General features: G+C 45.6%; 2 protein-coding genes across 3 annotated transcripts; both read right to left on the bottom strand.

The window, feature by feature from the left end:
* Positions 1-7,356: 7,356 nt before the first annotated feature.
* On the bottom strand, positions 7,357-13,769 carry LOC136512434 (uncharacterized). 2 transcript variants are annotated; one of them, XM_066506396.1, is made up of 5 exons: positions 13,712-13,747; positions 13,266-13,638; positions 12,433-12,453; positions 12,268-12,321; positions 7,357-7,603 (listed from the first exon to the last, which is right to left on the bottom strand). In XM_066506396.1, the coding sequence occupies exons 2-5, from the start codon at positions 13,530-13,532 to the stop codon at positions 7,496-7,498; spliced, it is 450 nt and encodes a 149-aa protein (XP_066362493.1). In that variant the 5' UTR covers positions 13,533-13,638; positions 13,712-13,747; the 3' UTR covers positions 7,357-7,495. The 2 variants fall into 2 exon arrangements, 1 of the variants encoding a protein (XP_066362493.1); XR_010773088.1 differs by lacking the exons at positions 12,268-12,321; positions 12,433-12,453 and having other exon boundaries at positions 13,266-13,769.
* A 408-nt stretch (positions 13,770-14,177) lies between these two features.
* On the bottom strand, positions 14,178-17,737 carry LOC136512402 (ran-binding protein 1 homolog b-like). The gene is made up of 4 exons (XM_066506366.1): positions 17,476-17,737; positions 17,233-17,384; positions 17,002-17,127; positions 14,178-14,774 (listed from the first exon to the last, which is right to left on the bottom strand). The coding sequence occupies exons 1-4, from the start codon at positions 17,616-17,618 to the stop codon at positions 14,566-14,568; spliced, it is 630 nt and encodes a 209-aa protein (XP_066362463.1). The 5' UTR covers positions 17,619-17,737; the 3' UTR covers positions 14,178-14,565.
* Positions 17,738-22,621: the final 4,884 nt, after the last annotated feature.

Genomic DNA, 22,621 nt, shown 5'->3' with positions numbered 1-22,621 from the left:
AGGATTATCTACGTGAAGATACCCCGCATTTTATGAAAAATGGTAGATCATTAAATCTCGGGATGAGATTCCTATAAGGGGGAGGGGCTGTAACACCCTAGTGTTAAGCTTGCATTTTTCACTTGCATTGCATGAGCATAAGCATCATCCATTCATTTGCACTCATGAGCATGAAATGATACATTTACTAATCGTATTCCTTTCATAAAATGCTTAAATTGCCTTGTGAATGCTTAGTGATCATACTTGATAATGCAAGTGGGTGTTGGTTGGTCACCAAAACAACTTAGACACACTTAGAATGAAAAATGAAACCAAGTTTATATTCATGAGTTGGTCCAAAAATGCTTCTAAGTGATGGTATTACTAGAAATGCCCTTTATTAGGTTGATTGTTTGACCTATCTTGACTAATTACTTAGAGGGCTTGCATGTCAATGGGACTTAAATAAAAGTTGTAGTTCAGATCATGTAGAACAAACTTTGTTTAAGGGTCAAAAGCTGAATCAGTGCCTAGCTTAGTCAAACAAGGCTCACAAAAATCTACTTAATTCTATTTTAGAACTCCAAAAATTTTAGTTTGAAAACCATTTGGAATTTGGCCAAACACCTTTAAGCAAATTTGTAGTACTCCTATAGGTCTACAAAATAGTGGAATTGGTTTGCCAAATCAGTGCACAGATTAGGAGTATTGGAGGGTTGAAGATCGGGTTTTAGTCGCTGTGTTCGTAGACTAAATCAACACTGGCTAGTTCAAACCGGGAGTATTGGAGGTGATAGCATCATGCATGCTCACTCTCACTCTCGCCCTCTCTCTCAATCGCGTGCCGCTCTAGAGCGGAGCAAAGCAGCAACACCGCCGCCGCCGTGCCTTCAGCGGCCACACGCGCAACACACGCGCGCACCGCTGCTTGATTCGTCTCGCCCACAGCTCCGCCGTGTCAAGTGCTACCCCATCAATCCACTAGCAGCGCTCCTTGAGCATAGGTAAAGCCCCTCTATGCCATCGTCGCGGTCGCCATGGCCGTAGTGCGCCGCTGAGCTTGCGCTCGTTGTGGCCAGGCCACCTCGCGCAAGCCCCTCCGCCTCATGCATATTTATTAGGTTTAATGGATGTTGTAGCCGATGGCCTTTTGCCAATGCTGGCCTCGCCGGAAGAAGGACGCAACCACACCGCCGTGAACCGACCACGCCGTCACCATGCACGTCACCGTGGCCACGCTTGCCTAGTCTTGTTCCTCTCTCACTTTTAGGTGCTAGGGCATCACCTACTGATAGTGAAGCTCACGGGGAAGATGGATGCATGATGCTATCACCTGGCTCACCAGAATGTCATAGCACCACCATCGCGCTCATGGTGTCGTGCTACCATCCACGTGGTTGTTCTTCACCGGCGCCTCCTAGAGCCCAAATCCTAACCCTAGATCTCTGCTAGGTCACTCTCAAGCTGTAGTCACGCTCGTCTAAGCTTGCCGTGGCCAGAGATGGCCAGAGCGCCACTATGCACCGCCGCCATGCCTAGCCGCCGATGGAGCTTCGACCACATAGCTCGTTGGGTACAGAATGAAGAGGGGAAGCTAACGGTGGTGACCCTGTCACCGGAGACCTCGCCGTCGACGAGCTCTCACTGGTAAAAACCACGCCCCTGCTCTCTGTGTTTGACGGTGGGGCCGGTTGGCCATGGGGACCGGGTGTTAGTCATAGTGGGGTGTGCTATGCTCGAGTGTACCTAGCATTTAACAGAGTTTTGATGATTTTCTTTAATTGTTTTTTAGAAATTGCTGCAAACTTGTAAAATTCATAACTAATTCTAGGAGTGTCCAATTTGAGTGAACCAAATTTTGTTAGCTTCATCTTGATGAGTACTGTCTGTTAAAAATATGAAACTTGATATGTGCTATAGTTTTATACCTTGTTTAAATTATCTTGTTTATTACCTATTTAATCTTGTAAAATGCATAACCTGAGTTTGAAAGATACTAAAAATGTGATTCCAATTTTGCTGGTCTTGTTTTGACATGTTGTAGCTAGGAAAAATATTAAACCTATAGTAAGCATGCTTGGAATATGACTTCTCGCTTTAGCTTGATTAAATGCTAGTTTATTGTGAAATTAATTGTGGTAGATTTATGTAACCTATGGGCATGAATTAATTCTCACAGTATTCTTGTGTTATGAGGACTGTAGGAAAAATAGTAAATCTATTGCTCGACACTTTTCACCATGCTAAACATATTTAAATTGCAATAAACCATGTAAGTTGTCATTTTTGTAGAGGTTGTTGTACTTGTCCAACTAGAATGAAATTTTAATAGTAGTCTCTTGAGAGTATGTGTAGGCTGCTGTAATTTTTTTTAGAATTTATAGAGTAATGGAAGTAGCAGTTCCAATTTTTATCAAAATTAATTGATAAATTAATAAAGGCTTATATAAAATTGATTTGGGTCTAACCATCATACTTTTTAACATGCTGGTGATATATATAACCTATTGGTACAGTTGGTTATGCATAGTTTTGATTGGTTATATGCACTAAGTTATTTATTGCTCTATAATTGACTTGCTTCTAGTTTCTTGACTCGATTGCTTTGTGTGAGCTTGATGCTTGTTATTTAGATGCTTAGGCTAATTAAGATAAGTTGTTAGTTGCAGGTTTTAGGCCTCTTACTGATGATGCACAACTTTATCTTAAGTTGCTAGAACATGGTGAGTGTATGTTTGCTTTGCTAGAGAAGAGATATGCACCTACTCAGTAAACAAAAATTAATTTACTAGAGAGGAGATATGCACCTACTCCATAAAGCAAAGTAATCATGTCATCATCTTGTTATCTTGTTGCTAAGGATGTGTATGTATATGCATTTCTTCATACCATACTTACACTTCATCCCTTGTGCATTCTCTTTATTTATCTATATCTTCATGCATATAGGATCGCCGGAGGGAATAACACTTCTGGAGTTCGAGGCCGTGGGAGAGGAGGACCAGCAGGAGACCCAATAGCAGGAGGTTCTAGAAGGCGAAGAACTGGCCCACAAAGAACTGCCTGAGTGCCCGGACCATAAGCCCTTAGCCTACTAGAAAGGCAAGCCCCGGAGCATTCTAAGCCTCCCATGCTTTATAAATATCAACTTGAGTTCTTTATGTTTGATGCATTATGTTATAAGAGTTGATTGAAAACACTTGATGCATATAATTTCCTTGTCTAGAAATATATCTTGAACCCTCTATAGGTCTAGGATCAAATATATGCTTAGCCATGCTTAGTTCGGTAGAAGTTGGGTGATTTCCTGTCACCTGTGAGCTATAGGTGGATAACTGGTCACGGTTGGCTATATTTGCTATCGTGAAAAAAACATGTGATGATGTAATTGGAGATCTGATGGAGTCTATATTGTAGGTTGACTAAAGTGATTCCATCTGTGCTGCTTAAGGACCGCATTGTTGTTGGTCCTCGGTCATTTTGAACATAGCCTCTCACTTAGCTGGTCGGATAACTCATTCCGACCATGAAGCTGAGTAGCTCAACTCAGGCCGGGCCTTGTTCTGTACGAGTGCACACACTAGAGATAGTAAGGATGTGTGGGGAGCCGGACGTGAGTCCAAGGCGTCCTGGCAGCTAGTCAGTCCCTAAGTGTGCGGCGCTGATCGAACCCATGACATATGACCTGAATTATACCAAATATGACCTAAGGCTACCTTGGTGCAGGTATGTCTGGGTTTATGTTAGGATTTCTGCCCAGCTGGTTGCAATCGATTCGAATCGCCGTCTCTCCCGGATAGTGAGAAACTTGACTGAGTTTTCTTCTATCGTAGTGAGAACATGAAAGTGAAATGGCTATGATGATGATATAATAAATGGCTATGGTTACCATTGTTATGCTACATAATTGTATAACACATGTTCGGCATAGGTTAGTTGCTAATCTAAAGTTGAATAGCTATAATTAACTTGAAGACCGAATTATAAAATATGTAGTTCAACTAGTGGCTTTTTATGCAAAATATTATCAAGCTAGCTCCACTTATAAAACCTTGCATGATCCTTGGTGTCGCTTTATTCTTGGTTTATGATGGATAAGTCTAGCTGAGTACCTTCTCATACTCAGGGTTTATTTGTCACTTGTTGCAGATGGTACGGTGTACCATGGTTATTGCAAGAACTGCTTCTCTCCAGCTATGGACGAGGAGTGAGGCCACGGGCATGGCCCTTCTGTGTTGTCTTACCTCTGATGCTTTTGTCGGACTTGATCCTGAACTGACATGTATTTGAACCGTGTGTGTGATGATGGTTTCAAAACTATATTGCTTCTGCTACCGCAGTTGAACTTGGTGTTGTAATATTTATATTTGAACTTCGATGTACGATGAACTATTTGTGAACTTTATTTAACATGTGATATGTATGTTGAATCATGTACGATCTTGGTTGTATGTTGGCGATTATTCGAGATCTTTCGTGATACTCGACGGACTACCGGGTTTATATGGGCTCAAGTACGACAGTGCTATCGCTCCGATGGTTGCCATTGTACTTGTGTTCTTATAAATTGGCCTGTTCTGCTACAAGTAGAAAGGAAAAAAGCCCAAGGACATGCTTGGAATATGCTCTGCGTATTATAGGGCAAAGATGTAAAAGAACTACACTCTATACAGCGACCTATAAAAGAATGAGAAACCCCCATATAAATCTATAAAATGTATTTATTTTTCACCCTTCCCAGTCTTTTCTTCGTCCATAATCCATACTCATTGTTTTGAGTTACACTAGTAATATCTAATAAAAACACAGACCTTAAAATAAAAAAAAAACTCGCGTTCACGCTTAAGAAAAATACACGGTTACAGTAATCGGTTCAGGTTTTCGGAAACAAAAGTAATCGGTTCAGCTTATTATCGTGTTGGCCTATTAGTGCACTCGGACGACACATGAGAGTGGCAGCTTAGTTCCTATCATATTAGGGCTAGTGGTTCATCACTCTGGCGAGACATGAGACCGATTGGTTCACTTCCTATCATGTTAGGCCTATTAGTACACTCGAAGCACATGTTAGGCCTATCAGTCCACTCAGACGAGCCGCGAGAGTGTAGGTTGAGTTGCTATCGTGCTAGCAGTACATGAGTCTGCTCAGACGAGACATGAGAGTCATCGGTTGACTTTCTTATCGTGTTATTAGCCTATTAGTCCACTCAGATGACATGTGTGAGTGACGGCTTAGTTCCTATCATGTTAGGGCTAGTGGTTCACTCTGACAAGACATGAGAGTGATCGATTCACTTCCTTTCACGTTAGGCCTATGACTCCACTGAGACAAACATGAGAGTGTCGATTGAGTTAATATTGTGTTAGGACAACAAGCCCACTGAGTCAACACGTGGCACGCTTAGTGGGCCACATATATTAGGAAAAATAAGGGAAAATACATTTTAAAAATGATGCCGTCGTTCAAAAAGGATAATCAAATAATTTGGAAATATAAATGGAAAATACTACAGGCCTAAATGGGCAACTTGAGCTGCGTACCATCGCTGGGCCTCCCTAGCCCTGTTCATCGGTTCGTGAAAACCGGACACCGGCCCGCACCAACCCAGGATGGAATCTGTCACCCGACGTTTCAGACGGGTTGGGTTGGTTTGTGATCTCAAACCGAGTAAAGAGCGATGGGTCAGCCGGTCTACGGTCCCAACCCGTGAAACCCGCTGAAACCATAAATGAAATGTCGACGGTGGTTTGGCGTCCCTGGCGCATGTACGCGGCCACGCGGCGTATCTTCTCGGCGCGGAGGCGTGCACATCGGCGATGCTGCCGAGCGATCCGTCCTCCGTTCTCGGGAGTGGGGACAGAGCAGCTTGTCCACGGCGCCCAACGGCATGCATGGCTACGAGGCCCAAAGTCCGGCACAGTGGCGGAGTTCTTTGTCGTCGCGGACGACGGCGTCGTCCGGTGCAGTGGCGGAGTTCTTTGTTGTCGCGGACGACGGCGTCAAGTGCCTGGTCAAGCAGCGCAACGACTGCTTTCGCCGCCTCACCGATCAGAATCAGTCGATGCCACCGGGATCATGCACGCACTGATCCAGCCCAATAACTTGCAAAGACCAACTACGGACCCGTGCAAACCTTACCAGCCCGGACCAAATCACGTGCACACGGGTTGGTTTCCAAACCCGGCCAAAACTGGCAAACCCAAACCATGAACAGGCGAAAAAATTAAAAAAATCACACTTGAAAGATTGACTCTTTGATTACGATAACACTCGGGTGGATGACAAGTGGGTCCATCTGTGTCTATAAATATGGGTCCAGTGTCAAATCTGCAAACAACCGATGTTTCGAGACCCATTTTTGCAAATCGCCCTGAACAGGCCTACATGGGCCCCTCGGCTGTCCCCCTAGCGGTGGGTGCTCCCTCCAGCTCGACGACGTCTTGGCGTCTCGTGATCGTGGCCTTCCTTTGGGAGAAGGCGGCTGACCACCGTGACACGATTGCGCTCCACAATTATAGGATCCGTTCATCCTCCGCGTCCACATTCACCTCGCCTAATCCTCCTCCAACGCCTCCTCATACATCTCCCCTCCTCGTCCTCCTCCGCCGCCGCCGCCGTCCGAGATGACAAAGCCAGGAAATGCCGCCGTGAAGCCATCCTCCTCGGCCGCGAAGACGAAGCCATCTTCCTCGGCCGCGAAGAAGAAGGCCCTGCGGATCGAGGACCTCCAAAAGAAGGTGGCCGCTATGTCTGGGCAGATCGATGGCCTCACAAAGATGGTGGACGCCATGGCTGGGCAGATCCATGACCTCACAAAGAAGGTGGAAGCCAAGTCTTAGAAGCTTCACAACGAGTGATGTTGTGATGTTTTAGGGAGCAGTGATACCTATATCCTGTCTACATGTTAACTAAGTGAAGTTTGGTGATTTATCTTTCTTTGTCTGATATAAACGTCAGCCCTATCTATCAGTGTACTGGAAATTGTTTGCGGTCAGCTTTGTTATATTTCTTTGTCTGATATAAACGTGAGCCCTATTATCTCGAGCTGCAAGTGTTCCTGGTACGTGGACATTTACTATCAGATTACTGATTGGGAGCAATGTGTTTGTTTTGAATGGAAAATTGTATTCCTCCGATCAGCATTTCCTAGGTTAACTAGGTCAAAATCGATAACCCTCGATGAGACAGGTGGTCAAAGCGTTGCTATGCATATTTGTAAAAACAATGGCCATTTTGGATTGGAGTATATTCTTTGCACACTGGTCCATCATGTGAATTGTAGTCTCAGGGAGTCGGGCTAAAATTCAATTCCATAGATAAACTAGAAAGTGTGCAGAACACATTTGGTAAGAGAAGAAGATTCACACCATCGATATAGATGTCTGAGTTTTGTCAAAAAATCGAAATTGTAATAACCTTAAGTGCGTAACATTCCTTGATTGGGAGATAACAAATGAATAGATGGCATGCGATCAACTAATATACAATATCATCTTGGAACTCTAAAGTTCGCTAACATTGTCGCCATCTCTCGAGTCCTGAAAACCATAGACGACTACTTCGCATCTTCTGCCTTCCTGTTGCTGGTTTTTTTTTGTCATCGTCATCACTTTCTAGACCCTGTAGAAGCGAGAGGCAGTCAGGCAGTGCTGTCAGCACAAATCAAATAACAACAGAGAAAACTAGCTGTCTCACTTCTAAACATGTCAAGCTTTTTAGCCAGGTATACCATAGCATGACAAAGAACTAGCAAGACAGGAATCACCTTCCATCATATTTCCTTTCTAGCAAGGGACCTCTGGAGCAATGTAAGTAAAGATAGCAATGGGTACCCGAGACCCGAGACCCAATGAATTTTTACCCTATTAGGGTATGGGTGTGGATTAAAATCCTTACCCATGGGTATATTAATGGATAAAAAGCCTTGCCATCGGGTATGCGGGTGTGGGCGTGGTATTATGTCACCCGAACCGGCAAACCCATGGGCATATGTCAGCCCATCAGAACAGCCCAATCCATGCCATATAAAAGAGAGACGCAGCCGGCTCTAACCTAACCCTAGCACACATTCCACTCCTCTCTTCCTATCCGTGCAGAGCTGCAGCGGCGGCGCATCAGGTGCAGCCGTGCAGGCACGCAGCACGCTGCACACTCCTGCTCTCGCACCTCCCGACCACCGCACGTACGCACTCAACACTCATCTCGTGATCTCCATGGCCGTGCTCACTGGCTCCGATGACAACGGCCGGTGACCCTTCTCCTCTTGTTCTTTAACTGTTCTTGTTACCTTGTAGCTGTGCAGTTACTGACCCCGCCCCCATCCTTCGGTCCCATTCCGAAGGGACGCCGATGCACTTGATGCCGACCGGCTGCCGCAAGATCCGAAGGAGAAAGAAGACGGCACACAAGATCCAGCTGCTCCGCCAACCTTCAAGCCCGTGCAGCTTGTTCCTTTCAAAGCTGCGGCCGTCGACCGCGCATCTGCTCCAAAGCGGGCGCCACAGAAGGAGAAGGTTCGTACTAGCTGTGATCCAAAACGGCAGCTCCTGAAGTCTTCTGCAGCCAGAGTTACTGGAACGCAGGGTCGGCCTCCTCGTTCCCCCACTTCACCTGCTGCTGCCAGCCCAAACATCATCAAGTCTCTAGGGTATGTACACGTTCTGAAGCTACTGTAATTTTTGTTAGACATTTAGATCAGTACAAGACTCGGCACGTGATGCCTAGTGTATATCTATTTTTGTGTAGTGTTTTACTATATCTATTTGAGATTAACTATGAGTACACGTTCTGAATTCAGTAGCTTACTAGCTTGTAGTGTGTAAGTAGTATTAACTACTGAGGCTTTCTTTATGCTTGATAGATTTAGAAAAATGTCTACCTCTACTGGAAGTCAATCTCCATTGTCTCAAGCATCACAAGCACATTCAGAGTCACTTCTAGTATTAGGATCACCTCAGCCTGAATCTGTCAATGACTCGATGCCAATTGAAATAGATGATGATGATGAAGAAATTGAAGAAGAGGATGGTGTTGCGGCTGGTTCTAAGGGGAAGCTCACTTCAGCTGTTTGGAAAGAGTTTAAGAGAGTGAAGTGCAATAGAATAGTGCGGGCAAAATGCATATATTGTTTCAAGCAGTTGTCTGCTAAGGGACAAATGGGACAACTCACCTTCGAGTTCACTTGAAGAGCTGTGTGCAAAAAAAATCAAGATGAATGGAAAGACAATGGCACAGGCTACTTTAAGGCTTAACAACACAGATGCAGAAACTGTTTCAGTAGAGAACTATACATTTGATCAAGAGACGGCTAGAAAGCAACTTAGTGTAATGATAATTCTACATGAGTACCCCTTAAGCATGGTTGACCATGTTGGCTTTCGTAGATTTGTTGGTGCACTTCAGCCGCTGTTCAAAATTGTTACAAGGAACACAATAAGGTATAAAAATTACACTGCTGCTCTATTTTAAAAATTGTACTGCTGGTTTGTTATAAAAATTATACTGTTGTTTTGTTATAAAAATTACACTGTTGTATTCTTATAAAAGTTGTACTGCTGGTCTGTTATAAAAAAATGTAGTGCTAGTCTATTATAAAAAAAATGTACTGCTGGTCTAGTATAAAAATGTATTGTCGGGTTTGTTACAAAAATTACACACCTGTATTTCAGATCTGATATCATGGTGCAATACGAGATGGAGAAGAAGAAAGCTATTGAATACATGGCTGGTATTCAATCAAGGGTGGCTATTACTAGTGATATGTGGACCTCTGACAACCAAAAGAGAGGTTACATGGCCATCACTGCCCACTTCATCGATGAATCGTGGACTCTTAGGAATATTATCATGAGGTATGATATAGTTTTTGTACTTTTGATAGACCTGATTTCTGTTGTTTATTTAGACAACATGATGTATCTTTATGGGATTTGCTATACAATTGACAATGTTCTGAATATATGAATGCAGGTTCATCTATGTTCCAGCCCCTCACACCACCGATGTCATTGGTGAGGAACTGTATGAATCCCTGGTAGAATGGAATCTGGATGAGAAGATATCCTCAGTTACTCTAGACAACTGCACCACAAACGATGCGGTAATCCCTTATCTTGTGAGAAATATTGGAAAGCAAAAACTGTTGAATGATGGAAATTTATTACATATGCGTTGTTCTGCTCATATCCTTAACTTGATAGTAAGAGGTGTTGAAAGATGCAATTGAGAACATTCGTGATAGTGTAGATTGGACAGCCACACCAAAAAGAGTTGAAAAGTTTGAGGAGATAGCTAACTTTGTCAAGGTAGAAACCAAGGTAAAGGTAGCACTTGATTGTAGAACAAGGTGGAATTCGACTTTCACCATGCTTAACACTGCTTTGCCTTACAAGGCTGCTTTTATAAGAGCTAGTCGTGTAGATAAGCAGTACACTTGTTTGCCAAGTGAGGAGGAGTGGACCTTTGCGGAGGATGTTGTGGAGAGGCTTAGATTATTTAATGATATCACTAACTTGTTCTCTGGGACTGATTATGTGACAGCTAATAATTACTTCTTGAAAATTGCTGAGATTAGAAAGAAAATTAGGCAATGGTCAACTTGTGGCAATCCATTGGTAGAAGCCATGTTAGCTAAAATGGTAGCTAAGTTTGACAAATATTGGACTGACATTCAAGGTCTGATGGGAATTGCAACTATCCTTGATCCTCGATTCAAGACTGTTGTTTTGAATATTTGTTTTGAGGACTTGCTTGGTACAGCTGGTAAACCATGTGAGGACAAGGTGATTGAGGTCAAGAACTTGTTAGATGACTTGATCTGTGAGTATCATGTGGAAGATGAGGGCAGCCCAACATCAGCTTCTCTAGATGGCAATGGTGATGACTTCTTGTCCTCTATTAGTGCACGTGTTGCATGTAGAAGGCCAACAAGTATAGGGTTTAGATCTGAGTTAGATTGCTACTTGGATGAAGAAATGGTTAACATGCATACAAAGAATTTCATTGTCTTGGATTGGTGGAAGGTGAACCTTGAGGAGGATTGCAAGGGACATATATGCCATTCCTATTACCACTGTTGCTTCGGAGTCGGCTTTTAGCACAAGTGGAAGGGTGCTTAGTTAGCATTGCAATAGGCTGACTTCTAAGATGATGGAGGCTCTCATGTGTTCCCAAGATTGGTTGCGTAACAAGTATAAAGGTATTATAAATGCTTGGTTTACTAGTTCTGCAATTTATTTCAGCAAATGTCTATTGAATGGCTGCAAACTAATCCTTCTCCATTTTGTAGTTGATGAGAAATCTAAACAGCAGGCTACCTTTTGGTCTTGTCTTCAAGATATACAAGAGGGTCTTCAGGTGATGTTTCTTTCTCTTGGCCTTATTTTTTATATTGGTTAGTTCACTAATGTGTTGTGTTTACTTCATGCAGGAACTTGTCATTTGAGATTTCCTCTCCAAGCTCAAGTGTTGTTGTACTTTTGGTTGCAAGGATGAAACAAGTCAAGTGCAAGAACAATTGATTTGCTACTTCCAATTATGATTGTTATTTATCAATTGTGAACTTGAAATGAACTTGTAATAACCTTGTTGTGTGGCTGCCTTAATGGCCTAAACTCTTAGTGTTGTAGTGGCCGGTGGGATTGTGACTTTGTGAGTGGCCAAGTTGGTTAGTCTGAAACTCTGGATGAGATGACTGATGTTCCTAGTGCTATGTGCCTATGTGTGGTGCTGCTGGTGATTAGATCTGGTCACTTAATCATGAGACTTAAAACACTTATGTAGTGGATTATTGTTTATTTATCTTGTGTTCTTGGCTTGCTAGGTATGCCTCAATATTTTATATTGTTTAATTGTCTAGTGTTTCTGGTTTGCTGCATATGTTTGCATCGGTAATATTAAATATGTTTTCGGGTACGGGCAACCCATGGGTACCTGAAACCCGCATGGGCATGGGTATGGGCATAGAGTTGTAGCCGTGCATGGGCATGGGTTTCTTAATGGGTGTGATTTATCCTAATGGGCATGGGTGTGGTTAGGCAATACCTATCGGGTAGAAACCCATTGCCATCCCTAAATGTAAGCTGGTGTCCCGACAGTTGATTTTGGTCGAGAGTGCAACAGAGGACTGAAAAAAAGAGTATGATTTATAGTGTTCATTTATCGACAAGTTGCTTACTGAAGTTTATAATCTGCAATACCGGAGTAACCAACATCACATATCTTTAGCCGAGGTGCTATACTACCATCCAGGAGGTGCAATACGTTAGTTGGAGAGAACTATATACCATTGAATGACAATAGCTAACTCCTGAAATCAGTTGTTGGAAGAAGAATCTTGCCTACAGAGAACAAATAACTGTCATTAGAAGTACATATCTTAGGTCATATTAAAGACTCCCACTCATCCTCACTAAATCTTCCAGCATTGCAGATCCTTTCAAATAGCTCACCAGCAGCAACATATTCCATACCTATGGCCAAATGTGTGGGAGTTAGCACAACCTGAAAAACTAAGTCTCTCTTTAAATTTGTAATTTGGAAATGGTAATAAATTTAAACTTTGAGACAAAAATGTAATAATCACAATTGGGCCCTGTCCTACTGTTTTCCGTAGTATGTAAGCTTCATGAGAGAACTATGTTGGCAGCATTATAAAGAGGTCTCTAATTAGTTGAGATATGAGAGGACTGCTAGTTACTGCTAGAATCATAATTGACTCATACTTGCTGCAGCCAATTTCATTCCAAAGAAGCTAGTTGCAAGGAACACTGCATAAAGGCATGCTTCTATGAAATGCTGAAGAAAAACACTGAGAGATTAAAAGGAGTTCAGGCTAGACTATGGGACTGAAGTTCCATCTAGTGATAATTCTCCTTCACTCTACCCAGTTGATTCCATCTAGTGATAATTCTCCTTCACTCTACCTAGTTGATTCCATCTAGTGATAATTCTCCTTCACTCTACCGTTGATATCTATTTTTCGGACAGTAAATCAAGTAGCACAAACAAAAGTGCCATGTATTAGCTTGGTAAATTGATCATCCTTCGTTGTCAAATTACATGAGCATATTCATTTGTTTGGGTTAAACAGAGATATATATTAACTTCCTGCTTAGCAAAACTACTGTCTCCATGGGTTAAACAATCGATAAATCATCTGCAGATCAAGATCAATAGCTAGCTACTATCATGTAACTACAAATCTATTACTTTTAACTACTGCCGCAATAAGACGTCACCGTCAGTTTGGATATGGAGTAAATGGAATCAGAGCTTAACATACTTCTTTGCAATGAAGTCTGGATCCACCGTCAGTCGCCGCCGTCACAAGCTCCAGAGATGAGCGCCGCCACCGAAACAGCTCCCTGGCCGACGAAGTCGCCGACGGCTGATCTAGCCGCGCCGGAGGGGCCGCGCACCGAGTCGATCTAGGCAATTCAGGCGGCAGCTGGACCCTGTAGATGTTGCTGTTGATGAAGTCGAGCACGAGGAGGTCGCCGGCGGGGGTGATCTCGACGGGCGTGCGGCTCAATCCCCAGCTTGCTGCCATCGAACCCTCCCGGCAGCGGGGACGGCCGCCGCCTCAGCGAACGGGAGCGCGGATGCCGTCAGAGACAGTGCGTGGAGGATGGCGGCAGACGGCGGCGGCTACAACCCTAGAAGATTTTTTTAATTAAGAAGAAGATATTCATACACCCCAACTATACTACTCAAACCAGCGTATCTTACCCAACCCACTGTCATCCCAACCTTCATGGAATTTCCAGTTACATCTTAGTCGAGAGGATCATACACTCCACCCGTATCTTACCCAACCCACCCGTATCTTACCCGACCCACTGTCATCCCTACCTACATAGAATTTCCAGTTACATCTTTTCCAGTTACTAAATCCGTTCCAAATTATAGTTCGTATGACTTTTTTTTATTTCAAGTTTGACCACTCATCTTATTCAAAAATTTATACTAGATATCACTTCATTTGTTGCGGCTTATTTTATTAACAAAAGTTCTTCAAGAATGACTTAAATTCGACTATATTTACATAAATGTTTTGAATAAGACGAGCTATCAAACTTTGGGTAAAAAAAAAAAAAGTCAAACAAATTATAATTTAGAACGGAGTACATCTTAGTCGAGAGGATACGTATATGAGATACATCACATGTATAAGCATGAGCTAACACACCTGATCTACCACTCTCGACACTCATTGAACTCTCCCCATGGGGCATTGGCATAAAGTACAAAGTATTAATACAACACATGTATGTGTATTGAACCAAATAAAAAAAATATAGGATGCACCCTATATGAATGAATTTACCGCAATCCATAATGATCCATGCAGTAAAATACTAGCGACTCACATACCAAACATTCCACAACCCCCGATAGACTCCAAGTTTTTAATAAAATCAAGCCCGGACCAAACCAGACTAGACCAAATCCAAACACCTGAGACTGCTCCAACTCGCCCCCAAATGTTAGCAGTCATATTTCATGGCTAACGGGCACCAAACTTCCACTGGAAGGACACAAACTGATTCGTCACCGGGTGGATCTGCGTGAAACAACACCAACTACTCGGCTGGGGCTGCGTCAGATTTGGTTTCGTTCACTTTGCCAGAATCAGTTGACTCCGACTTGCCACTTTCCTCAGATTTGCCATCGCTCACAGTGAGCTTCTCCAGCAATTCAGCCGTGGAAGAACCATCTTCACCTTCCTTGCCCTCGTTCTTTGTAAGTGACTCAGCAATCTCCTCAATCAACTCCTTGAACTTCTTGCAATCTATATGAGATCAAAGAGAATTTTTGTCAGCATAACTTAGTGAAATTCAGCAAGTTTTTGGAAGACACAATGACCAGAGAACCGATAGAAGGAAAAGAAAATGGACAGTCTAGACATATACCTAGGGAGTATTTCACTCAACAGATGACAGAGAAATTGACTGCCAGAACAGAAAACACAGAACTATGCATCTTTCTAAACATACATAGAAATTGACTGCCAGAATAGAAAACACTACATGGTCTAACACATGAGATGGAAGTCCATGTAATATGGTACCCTGATGTACTGTACAGATGCTAGACCAGTAGCAAGATTGTAACGAAACCCATTAATAATAGTGGAACTCAAACTATGAAGAGAAAGGCCACAAGCCTGCAACCAGAGGAAGAACACACAACAGAAGTCTAACAAAGGCAAGGTTGTATAGCACGAAGAATGCCCTAAAAAGTATTCACTCATGACGTTGTAACTAATAAACACCGAGTAAGTTTGGAAGTTAACAACAAATATTTTGGCTAATTCACACTTCACAGAACTACCACCAAGCCTCTGGCAATCACACAAAGCACACATGAGAACATGCTTATCAATGTAATATGATACCCTCATGTACTGCAGTACAGATGCTACACAGGTATCAAGATCTCAACAACACCCATTAATAGTGGAACTAAAACTATGAATAGAAAGGCTGCAGCCTGCAACCAGATGAAAAATACACAACAGAGGTCTAACAAAGGCAATGCAATAGCACCTAGAGTGACCTAAAAAGTAACACTCATGACATTTTAACTAATAAAAAATGAGCTAATTAGGAAGTTAACAAAGATTTGGGTGGTTATTTCACACCTCACAGAACTACCACTAAGGTGGAGCTGACACAGAGCACACATGAGAACATACTTATTCATAAAGAGAATGTTGGTAAACCAAAGCTAGTGCCTACGATTGCCAGTAGGGAACTCAATTAAGTAAAATATGCGCCAAAAAGAAGATATTGAGCAGTTGTAAAAGCCAACCCCTTCAAATATATAGGAGCACCAATGAAAATAAAATAATGTGTTAGCATAATGCAAACGCGGAATGAGCCAACTAGCAAAAAGCACTACTAGACCATTATTTGTAATATCAATATGTACTTCAGGAACTCTACATATCAACTGTCGCTATATAAAGGCTACATACACAACAATATGGTTGATCCATTTTACAATGTTGACCATGTGACATCTAGTTTGGGTATTTTTCTTGTGAACTGCTCAGGAATTCACAAATCAAGGAGAATGTTTTACAGGGAAAAATTGAAAAAGCTCTATGGAGTGTAAACTAGAAACCTAAAAAATGGCTTGTTAAAACTAGATGACGCAAACTTGACATAAGAAATTTCAGACAAAGAGCCAGTAGAAAGGCACTGTGCAAATATGCCACCATGATGAATAAATTATGCAAACAATAAACCCCGACAGGTTGTAATCAATTGATCACACCACCTGGCACAGAAATGATATGAAATGATTAAGCCTCTTTCAACCACCACCCACGGATGCATGCCTAATAATAGTTCTCCCTAAAGAGAAGGTAGTGGTACATCATATATACTACAGCGGTAGAACTAACAAGCTATCGGATTATTACATCCCAAAGTTCTCAAAATCAATATCCAGAGACAGTTCAGTCACCACGTGTATTAGAATTTACTATTTAGAACACAAAACAATTCACCATCTTATTATTCATAGAAGCCAACATATCAAGCAACTCTCCTTTGTCAACACTCAACAATTAGATCCACAAAACTGAAACCAAACAATGGATAGAAATAAAGCCATATAGATGGCGATTTCGTTCATAAATGGCTTCTTTAGGATCACTCGGTAGAACAACCTTGAACCGTTGAAAACGCTTAATCAACAAAACAAGGACCTTAAACTCTGGTAAACCTATTTGTTTGGTCATTTTGCAGTAACGTAAAGGGCAAGCCAACTAGTAGTTCCAAGCAGCCTATAATTGGATTGTCAACTTAACAACCAGGCAGCAATCTCAACCCCAGGCCTCCAGAATTGGAGGCCTGAGATTCATGCCTGGGCCAGGCAGCTTTGCCTGGGCTCAAACCAAATAGGCCCTAAAGATTTCATTTTAGAACACTGAGATTATGAAGTTCAACCATCTAGTATCAAACATATAGTTGGGCACAACAACCGGGTAAACGAGATGGAGAACTCACTTTCTACCGAACCAAACCTGATGGCAAACATCTCTTCCTTGAGTTCGCCATCTGCAAAGTCAGCAGCGTGCCAGACACACGACTTGTCGCTGCCGGCATGCTCCTGCATCTTCGTGGTGGAGGCCACTGCATACACAGCGCGGCATCAGTACCATAATCCTATTCTTTGGGATCAACCAAAAACTTAATAAAAATTGTGACGGCGAATTTCAAATAGAGAGAAAGGGATACCGAGATGGTTCGCGCAGATCTTAAGCGTCTTGGCCTGGCGCATGACTAGGCGGACCTTGCCGGTCTCCTTGTGCTTGAGAAGCTTGACGGTGCCCGTGCCTCGTTCCTTCCATTGGTTCCCGTCTTTGTCAAATCGGTACAGCTTCGCCTTCCTGCAAAACCCAAATCAGCACCAAATCAAGCGGGGGCGGGCAACCGGGCGCGGCAATGAACAAGGAGGTGGGGAGGGGGGCGGCGCCTCACATGTCGAGCAGGACGTCCTCGTCCTCCTCGCCGGTGGTGACGGCTAACTCCTCGAGCCGCACGATGGGGGCCACCTGGGCGCCCGTGTCCTCCTCCTCCTCAGCCGCCTCGGGTCGCTCCACGACGGGCTCCTTGTCCGCCATGAGATGAGGTGATCGCGGCGCGATTCGATTCGAAGAGAACGCGACGGCGGGGCCAGGGAGGGGAGACGGGTAGGTGTTCTGCAGAAGCTTTGGGAGCAGGGCTGGCTGCGCCTGCGTGCTAGGGTTTTTGTGCGCGGAGGGGAGACATATCCAACGAGGATAGGCCCACTTTCAGAGAGAGGGGCCCACGCGGTTGGAACTGCAATTTGCAAAGCAAAATCGATACCGATACAAGCCGACGGATGGCTCGACCCCTCGCTCCTCCGGTGCTCGCGTCTCTCATTATCTATACAATAGTATAAAAGCGTGCAATCTAAAGGCGTGCAATCTGAAATCTCCGACCTCTCTCACAAAACATTATTTTTGGACACAGTAAACGTGCGGTATACAGTACCGGACTTTCATGAACAGTAGCCGGTTACGATGAACAGTATTCGACCCGTTAAGAAACAGTACCAACCTTTTTTTTACGGCCCAGTACCAACCTTTTTTTCCCACTGTTGCCCGCGCAAAGCGCGGGGTTGCCTGCTAGTTCTTATCATTTTCGCGTCCTAAGCTCACACCCGACGACGCGGTAATCACTGCCTCCCTCTACCCTCGTGTCCTTCTCTCCCACCCCAACGGCTCCTTCCCCCACCCAGCGTCTTCCTCCCCGCCCAGGCGGCCTTCTCCCTCACTCCGACGCCCCTTCTCCTACCCCAACACTCGATGTGGAAGCGGTGGCCGCACCGCGACAACACGCGGGCCGACGTCGTCGACCGTCACGGCGGTCCTCGTCGCCACCACCGGCAATGGCCAGGCTCCAGAGCAGCCACCGCTTGCCGCCGCCGACGACCCCCGACGACCTTCCCCACCCTAGCGTCCTCCTCCCTGTCCCGGTGGCCTTCTCCCCCACCCGGCGGCCCCTTCCCCTACCTCGACACTCGATGTGGAAGCGGTGGCCGCACCGCGGTAACGCGCGGGCCGACGTCGTCGACCGTCGCGGTGGTCCTCGTCACCACCACCAGTGATGCCTAGACTCCGGAGTAGCTATCGCTGGCCACCGCCGCCGCCGACCCCCGGTGGCCTCCCCCACCCTGGCAGTGCCCCTCCCCTCACACCGGCACCCTCCCCAACCGGGAGCCCCCAATGTCTGCAGATTCGTCGGCCATGCCACTCCTCACGCCATGCTCTCCCCCCCTTATGTTGCAATTATATGTTTCGATTGTTCCAGACGTTTCAAAGGTATGTTGCATTGTTTCATATGGATGTTGCAAAAGTAGATCGAGGGGATGTTGCACATGTTGCATATATTGCAATTGTTTTATAGGCATGTTGCAAGAGTATGTTTTGAGCGTTTCAGATGTTTTAGAGGTATGTTTCATCTGTGTTTTCCAGACGCATGTTGTAATTGTGTTTATCTGGATGTTGCATATGTTTCATAGATATGTTGTATGTGTTTTATTCAGATGTTGCGTATGGTTGCAATGATTTTCAAGTGTGTTTCAGGTGTGTTTTTCAAGTGTTTCATAAGCATGTTTCAAGTGTGTCAACTGCCTTCAGACATATGTTGCAACCGTTGTATTTGGATGTTTGAAAAGTAGATCGGGTGTTGCATCTCTTCCTCCTACCTTCTGCTGCATCGTCTCTCCCAGAGCCGGTAGGACATCCATACGAACGAGGGATGTGCGATGAGTGCGGGACGAGGGAGCTGCTTGCATTGGGCGCAAGTGAGGGACCTCCATACGGATGGACGTTGCCTCCGAAGCGGGATGGGCGTTGGGCGGAGGGGGTTGCATACGTCACGATTTGGGAGAAGGGTTGCAAGCGCGTGGTGACATGGGCGCCATGGACATAGCCTATGTGAGAGGGGGCGCGGCGGGTCGTCGAACGGAAGCCGCGTTCTGACACAGGCCTAGGGCTAGACGTTTGGGCGCTAGGCTTCCCAAAGCAAAATCGGTTTCTTGCCACGATACCCTCGCGTAGCCTTTGGAGCTGCTTGGTTTCTTTAGGGTTTCTTTAGTTAGCAGGACGCGCGCCCTGCAACGCAACAGTCAGCAAATGCCCAAACGACCGAGGCCAAGCAGGAGCTGAGAAAACAAGCCAGGTGCTAAGGCTGGGGTCGACCACGACCCTTACCAGCCACCTTAGCCAAACAACACCCACAAGACGCACGACCTCTCCTCTATCACGACAGAGCAGGCACGCCACACTGACCTTGTAGGGACCGAAGGGACAGCAGTCGCCTCAGCCAGGTCAAACACTATCCCTGTGCCACGCCGCACCGACGAAACAAACACCGCACCATGGGGGCAATGGTTATGATACCCATCGTCCCAATACGGTCTGACTAGATGCATGTATAATCCTACCTACTACAGGATGGCATCCACGATTAGGGCCTTGACTTAGAGGCCAACCAGACTAGTGGGAGCCACGACCCCAATGATTGGGATTGTGGCCCTTGGCTCCCCCAGCCAACAAGGCGACCGACGACCTGAGGGCGACTACCAACTCTCGTACGATGCCTTGGAAAACAAGGAGATGGCAACGAAGGCCATGATGGATACCACATTGCACAAGATGGCTGACGAACCACCATCGAGGTTACAGTGTTGCCACGGCCGGCATAGTAGCACCATGTCATGCCCTGTCGCAACGTGGCTAGAAGACCATGATGATAGCCATGACCGGACGTGCACTAGAAGATGGTGTAGCTTGCAAGCCAAGTTAGCTACGACCTCCCTCAGGCTCTCGATCCTTCGGTTGGGAGAACCTCCTCTTTGTATGAGCCCTGGCCCTGAACTCCATATAAGGGCAGCCAGGGCACCCATCTCTAAGGAGAGAGGACATCCTCTACCATTTCATTCATTCACCATAGCAGTAGGGCTCCTGAAGCTTCTCTTCGGGCAGCCCCTCGCCTAGCATAGGTTCCACCACCTCTTTCTCCATTCTTACACCTCCATTGTAAGAACTTTAGAGCATTCAAGCGAGGAACATGCACTCGACCATCTCTAAGACTAGACGTAGGGCTCTGGCTCGAACTAGTATAAATCCTCGTGTCTATTGGATGCTACCATTGTCTTCCTAGAGCAGCATGGCAATTGTCAAAGTTTACAAGTCTAGTTTACAAAACACTAATAGTTGGCGCGCCAGGTAGGGGATAGTCGCACGCTCTCGTTTGTTGAGAAGGAAGCAATGGATCCTCTCACTGCCGGTGGACTCGCTGGTGGAATGGCCCATGACAGCCACATCCACCGCAAAAACTACAAGTTCATCGGCATCAAAGGGCTAGCACCCGCGTCCGCCTATGGCTATGATCCAAACCTCTGCCATGGAGATCCAGGGCACGTAGCCCATAGCAGACACACTCTCGGAACTACCTCTAATAGCAGCATCCTGGAGTTCACCTACCCAGAGGGGCTAGTACCCTCGCCCACCGCAGGGCGCTGCCAGGCCTCGTGTTCAGGAAACCAAAGGTCCATGGCTCGCGACAAACTCGCCAAGGGAATGGCCTCAACTGGCCACATCCTTTTAGGAAACCACGCATTTAATCGCACCAAAGGATCGACGCTCGTGTCTGCCCTTAGTTGCAACCTAGACCTCCATCCCGTAGATCTAGATCCCATGGTCCACGACGAACACACTCTCGGAACTGCCCTTGGGGGCTGCATCCCAGAGTGCACCCACGTGAGGGGCCTAGAGCTCTCTCTCTCATTATTGGCCATGGCCGAGACCTCCACTCGAGAAACCAAATAGCCATGGCTCACGATGATCTCACCCAAGGAATGGCTCGTGGTGGTCACATCCTTTTCAGGAACCACGAGATCGCCCGAACCAACAGGGCAACACCCGTCATCCGCTCATACCCTGACCAGACCCGCCACATGGTAGAAATGGACCCTACGATAGAATCACGCCCCAGGCAGTGTCACCGCCAGTGAAACGCAATGAACTAGGGCACACATGAATGACAAAACCACCCACCACCACGTGGCATTACCGTTGGTGATCAAGCGGCTAAACGGCCACATGCCACACAAAATCAAGCTCGGGACCAGATCCAATCCTACATAGCGGGCAAGCTGTACATCACATCTCCATGGGCTGCCACCTGTTTGCATGGAGGCGCATGCATCTGAGGAAGCAGACTGCTTGAGCACACCGCGCGTCACGATGAGCGGACCGAACCACGTTGCGCTCGAAGCCAGCTCCCATAGCAATAGGTCACGACAGCCCCCTGTTGGGAGTGACAACTACACACGGAGCTAGAAATGCAACGGCAACAACATCGTCACGCTAGGAGGACTTAAGCACCAGTATGCACGAGCCCTCCCGGCCGGAAGCCACAACAGGCCAAACTCGAAGAAGTCACCCTCAAGGGTTCGCTAGCCCACCGAGAGCGTCAAGCTGATAAAGGTCGACCTGAGTTGCTGGAGAGGTCCATCCACGCCAACTATGACCGTCCCAAGCATTGAAAAATGCCCTCATCAGCTCGTAGCCCAAAGATCGCAATAACTTCATCACAAGCAGACACTCGGGGGCTCACCGCACCTCGAGCAGCGACAACCAGTCCCACGACGGCTCCCGGTATATCAGTTAGTCACATCTACTTTGACATTAGCCTCTCTACCTAAGCACATCCACATACATATATAAGCCCACCAATAGTTGCAGAAACTTAGGGCCGACCCATAGAGCAAACCAAATAGCGTGATGCCCATACGCTATATCCTAATGGCGCTTAACTCTCGAGTAACTCGATTCGACTCACGCTCACAGCTAGACCTGACTCACTCATGGGGGTACACACGTGGGTACATGCACATGAACTACAGCGTAACATTGTTTGTCATCGTCCCAGCGACCGATCCATTTTGAACTTCTTCCGATCGCGTCCCTCACCACGATGGGCTGGTGACCCGAGTCTTGATTTCTTGTTTGCATGAAAGTTCACTCTGGGCAAGCCTCACAGACTAGCTCCTAGGCAAGGCCAGGTGCCCATGCATGAGTCTAAAAGGAAG

Source organism: Miscanthus floridulus, chromosome 16 (assembly GCF_019320115.1).
Source record: "Miscanthus floridulus cultivar M001 chromosome 16, ASM1932011v1, whole genome shotgun sequence".
In the NCBI taxonomy this organism is placed as follows: Eukaryota; Viridiplantae; Streptophyta; class Magnoliopsida; order Poales; family Poaceae; genus Miscanthus; species Miscanthus floridulus.
The sequence above is the reverse complement of the archived record's forward strand: the minus strand, read 5'-3'. Positions and strand labels throughout refer to the sequence as shown.

Bases quoted from the DNA above. Each gene is read 5' to 3' on its own strand.
- LOC136512434 (XM_066506396.1), bottom strand. From the start codon at position 13,532: ATGGCAGCAAGCTGGGGATTGAGCCGCACGCCCGTCGAGATCACCCCC. The intron at 12,322-12,432 runs GTGAGCTATTTG...TGTTCTCTGTAG, and splicing joins TATGGAATATGTTGCTGCTG to GCAAGATTCTTCTTCCAACA. The intron at 7,604-12,267 runs GTATATAGTTCT...TCGCTTCTACAG, and splicing joins TTAGCTATTGTCATTCAATG to GGTCTAGAAAGTGATGACGA.
- LOC136512402 (XM_066506366.1), bottom strand. From the start codon at position 17,618: ATGGCGGACAAGGAGCCCGTCGTGGAGCGACCCGAGGCGGCTGAGGAG. The intron at 17,385-17,475 runs GTGAGGCGCCGC...TGGGTTTTGCAG, and splicing joins GAGGACGTCCTGCTCGACAT to GAAGGCGAAGCTGTACCGAT. The intron at 14,775-17,001 runs GTGAGTTCTCCA...GATCTCATATAG, and splicing joins CAGGTTTGGTTCGGTAGAAA to ATTGCAAGAAGTTCAAGGAG.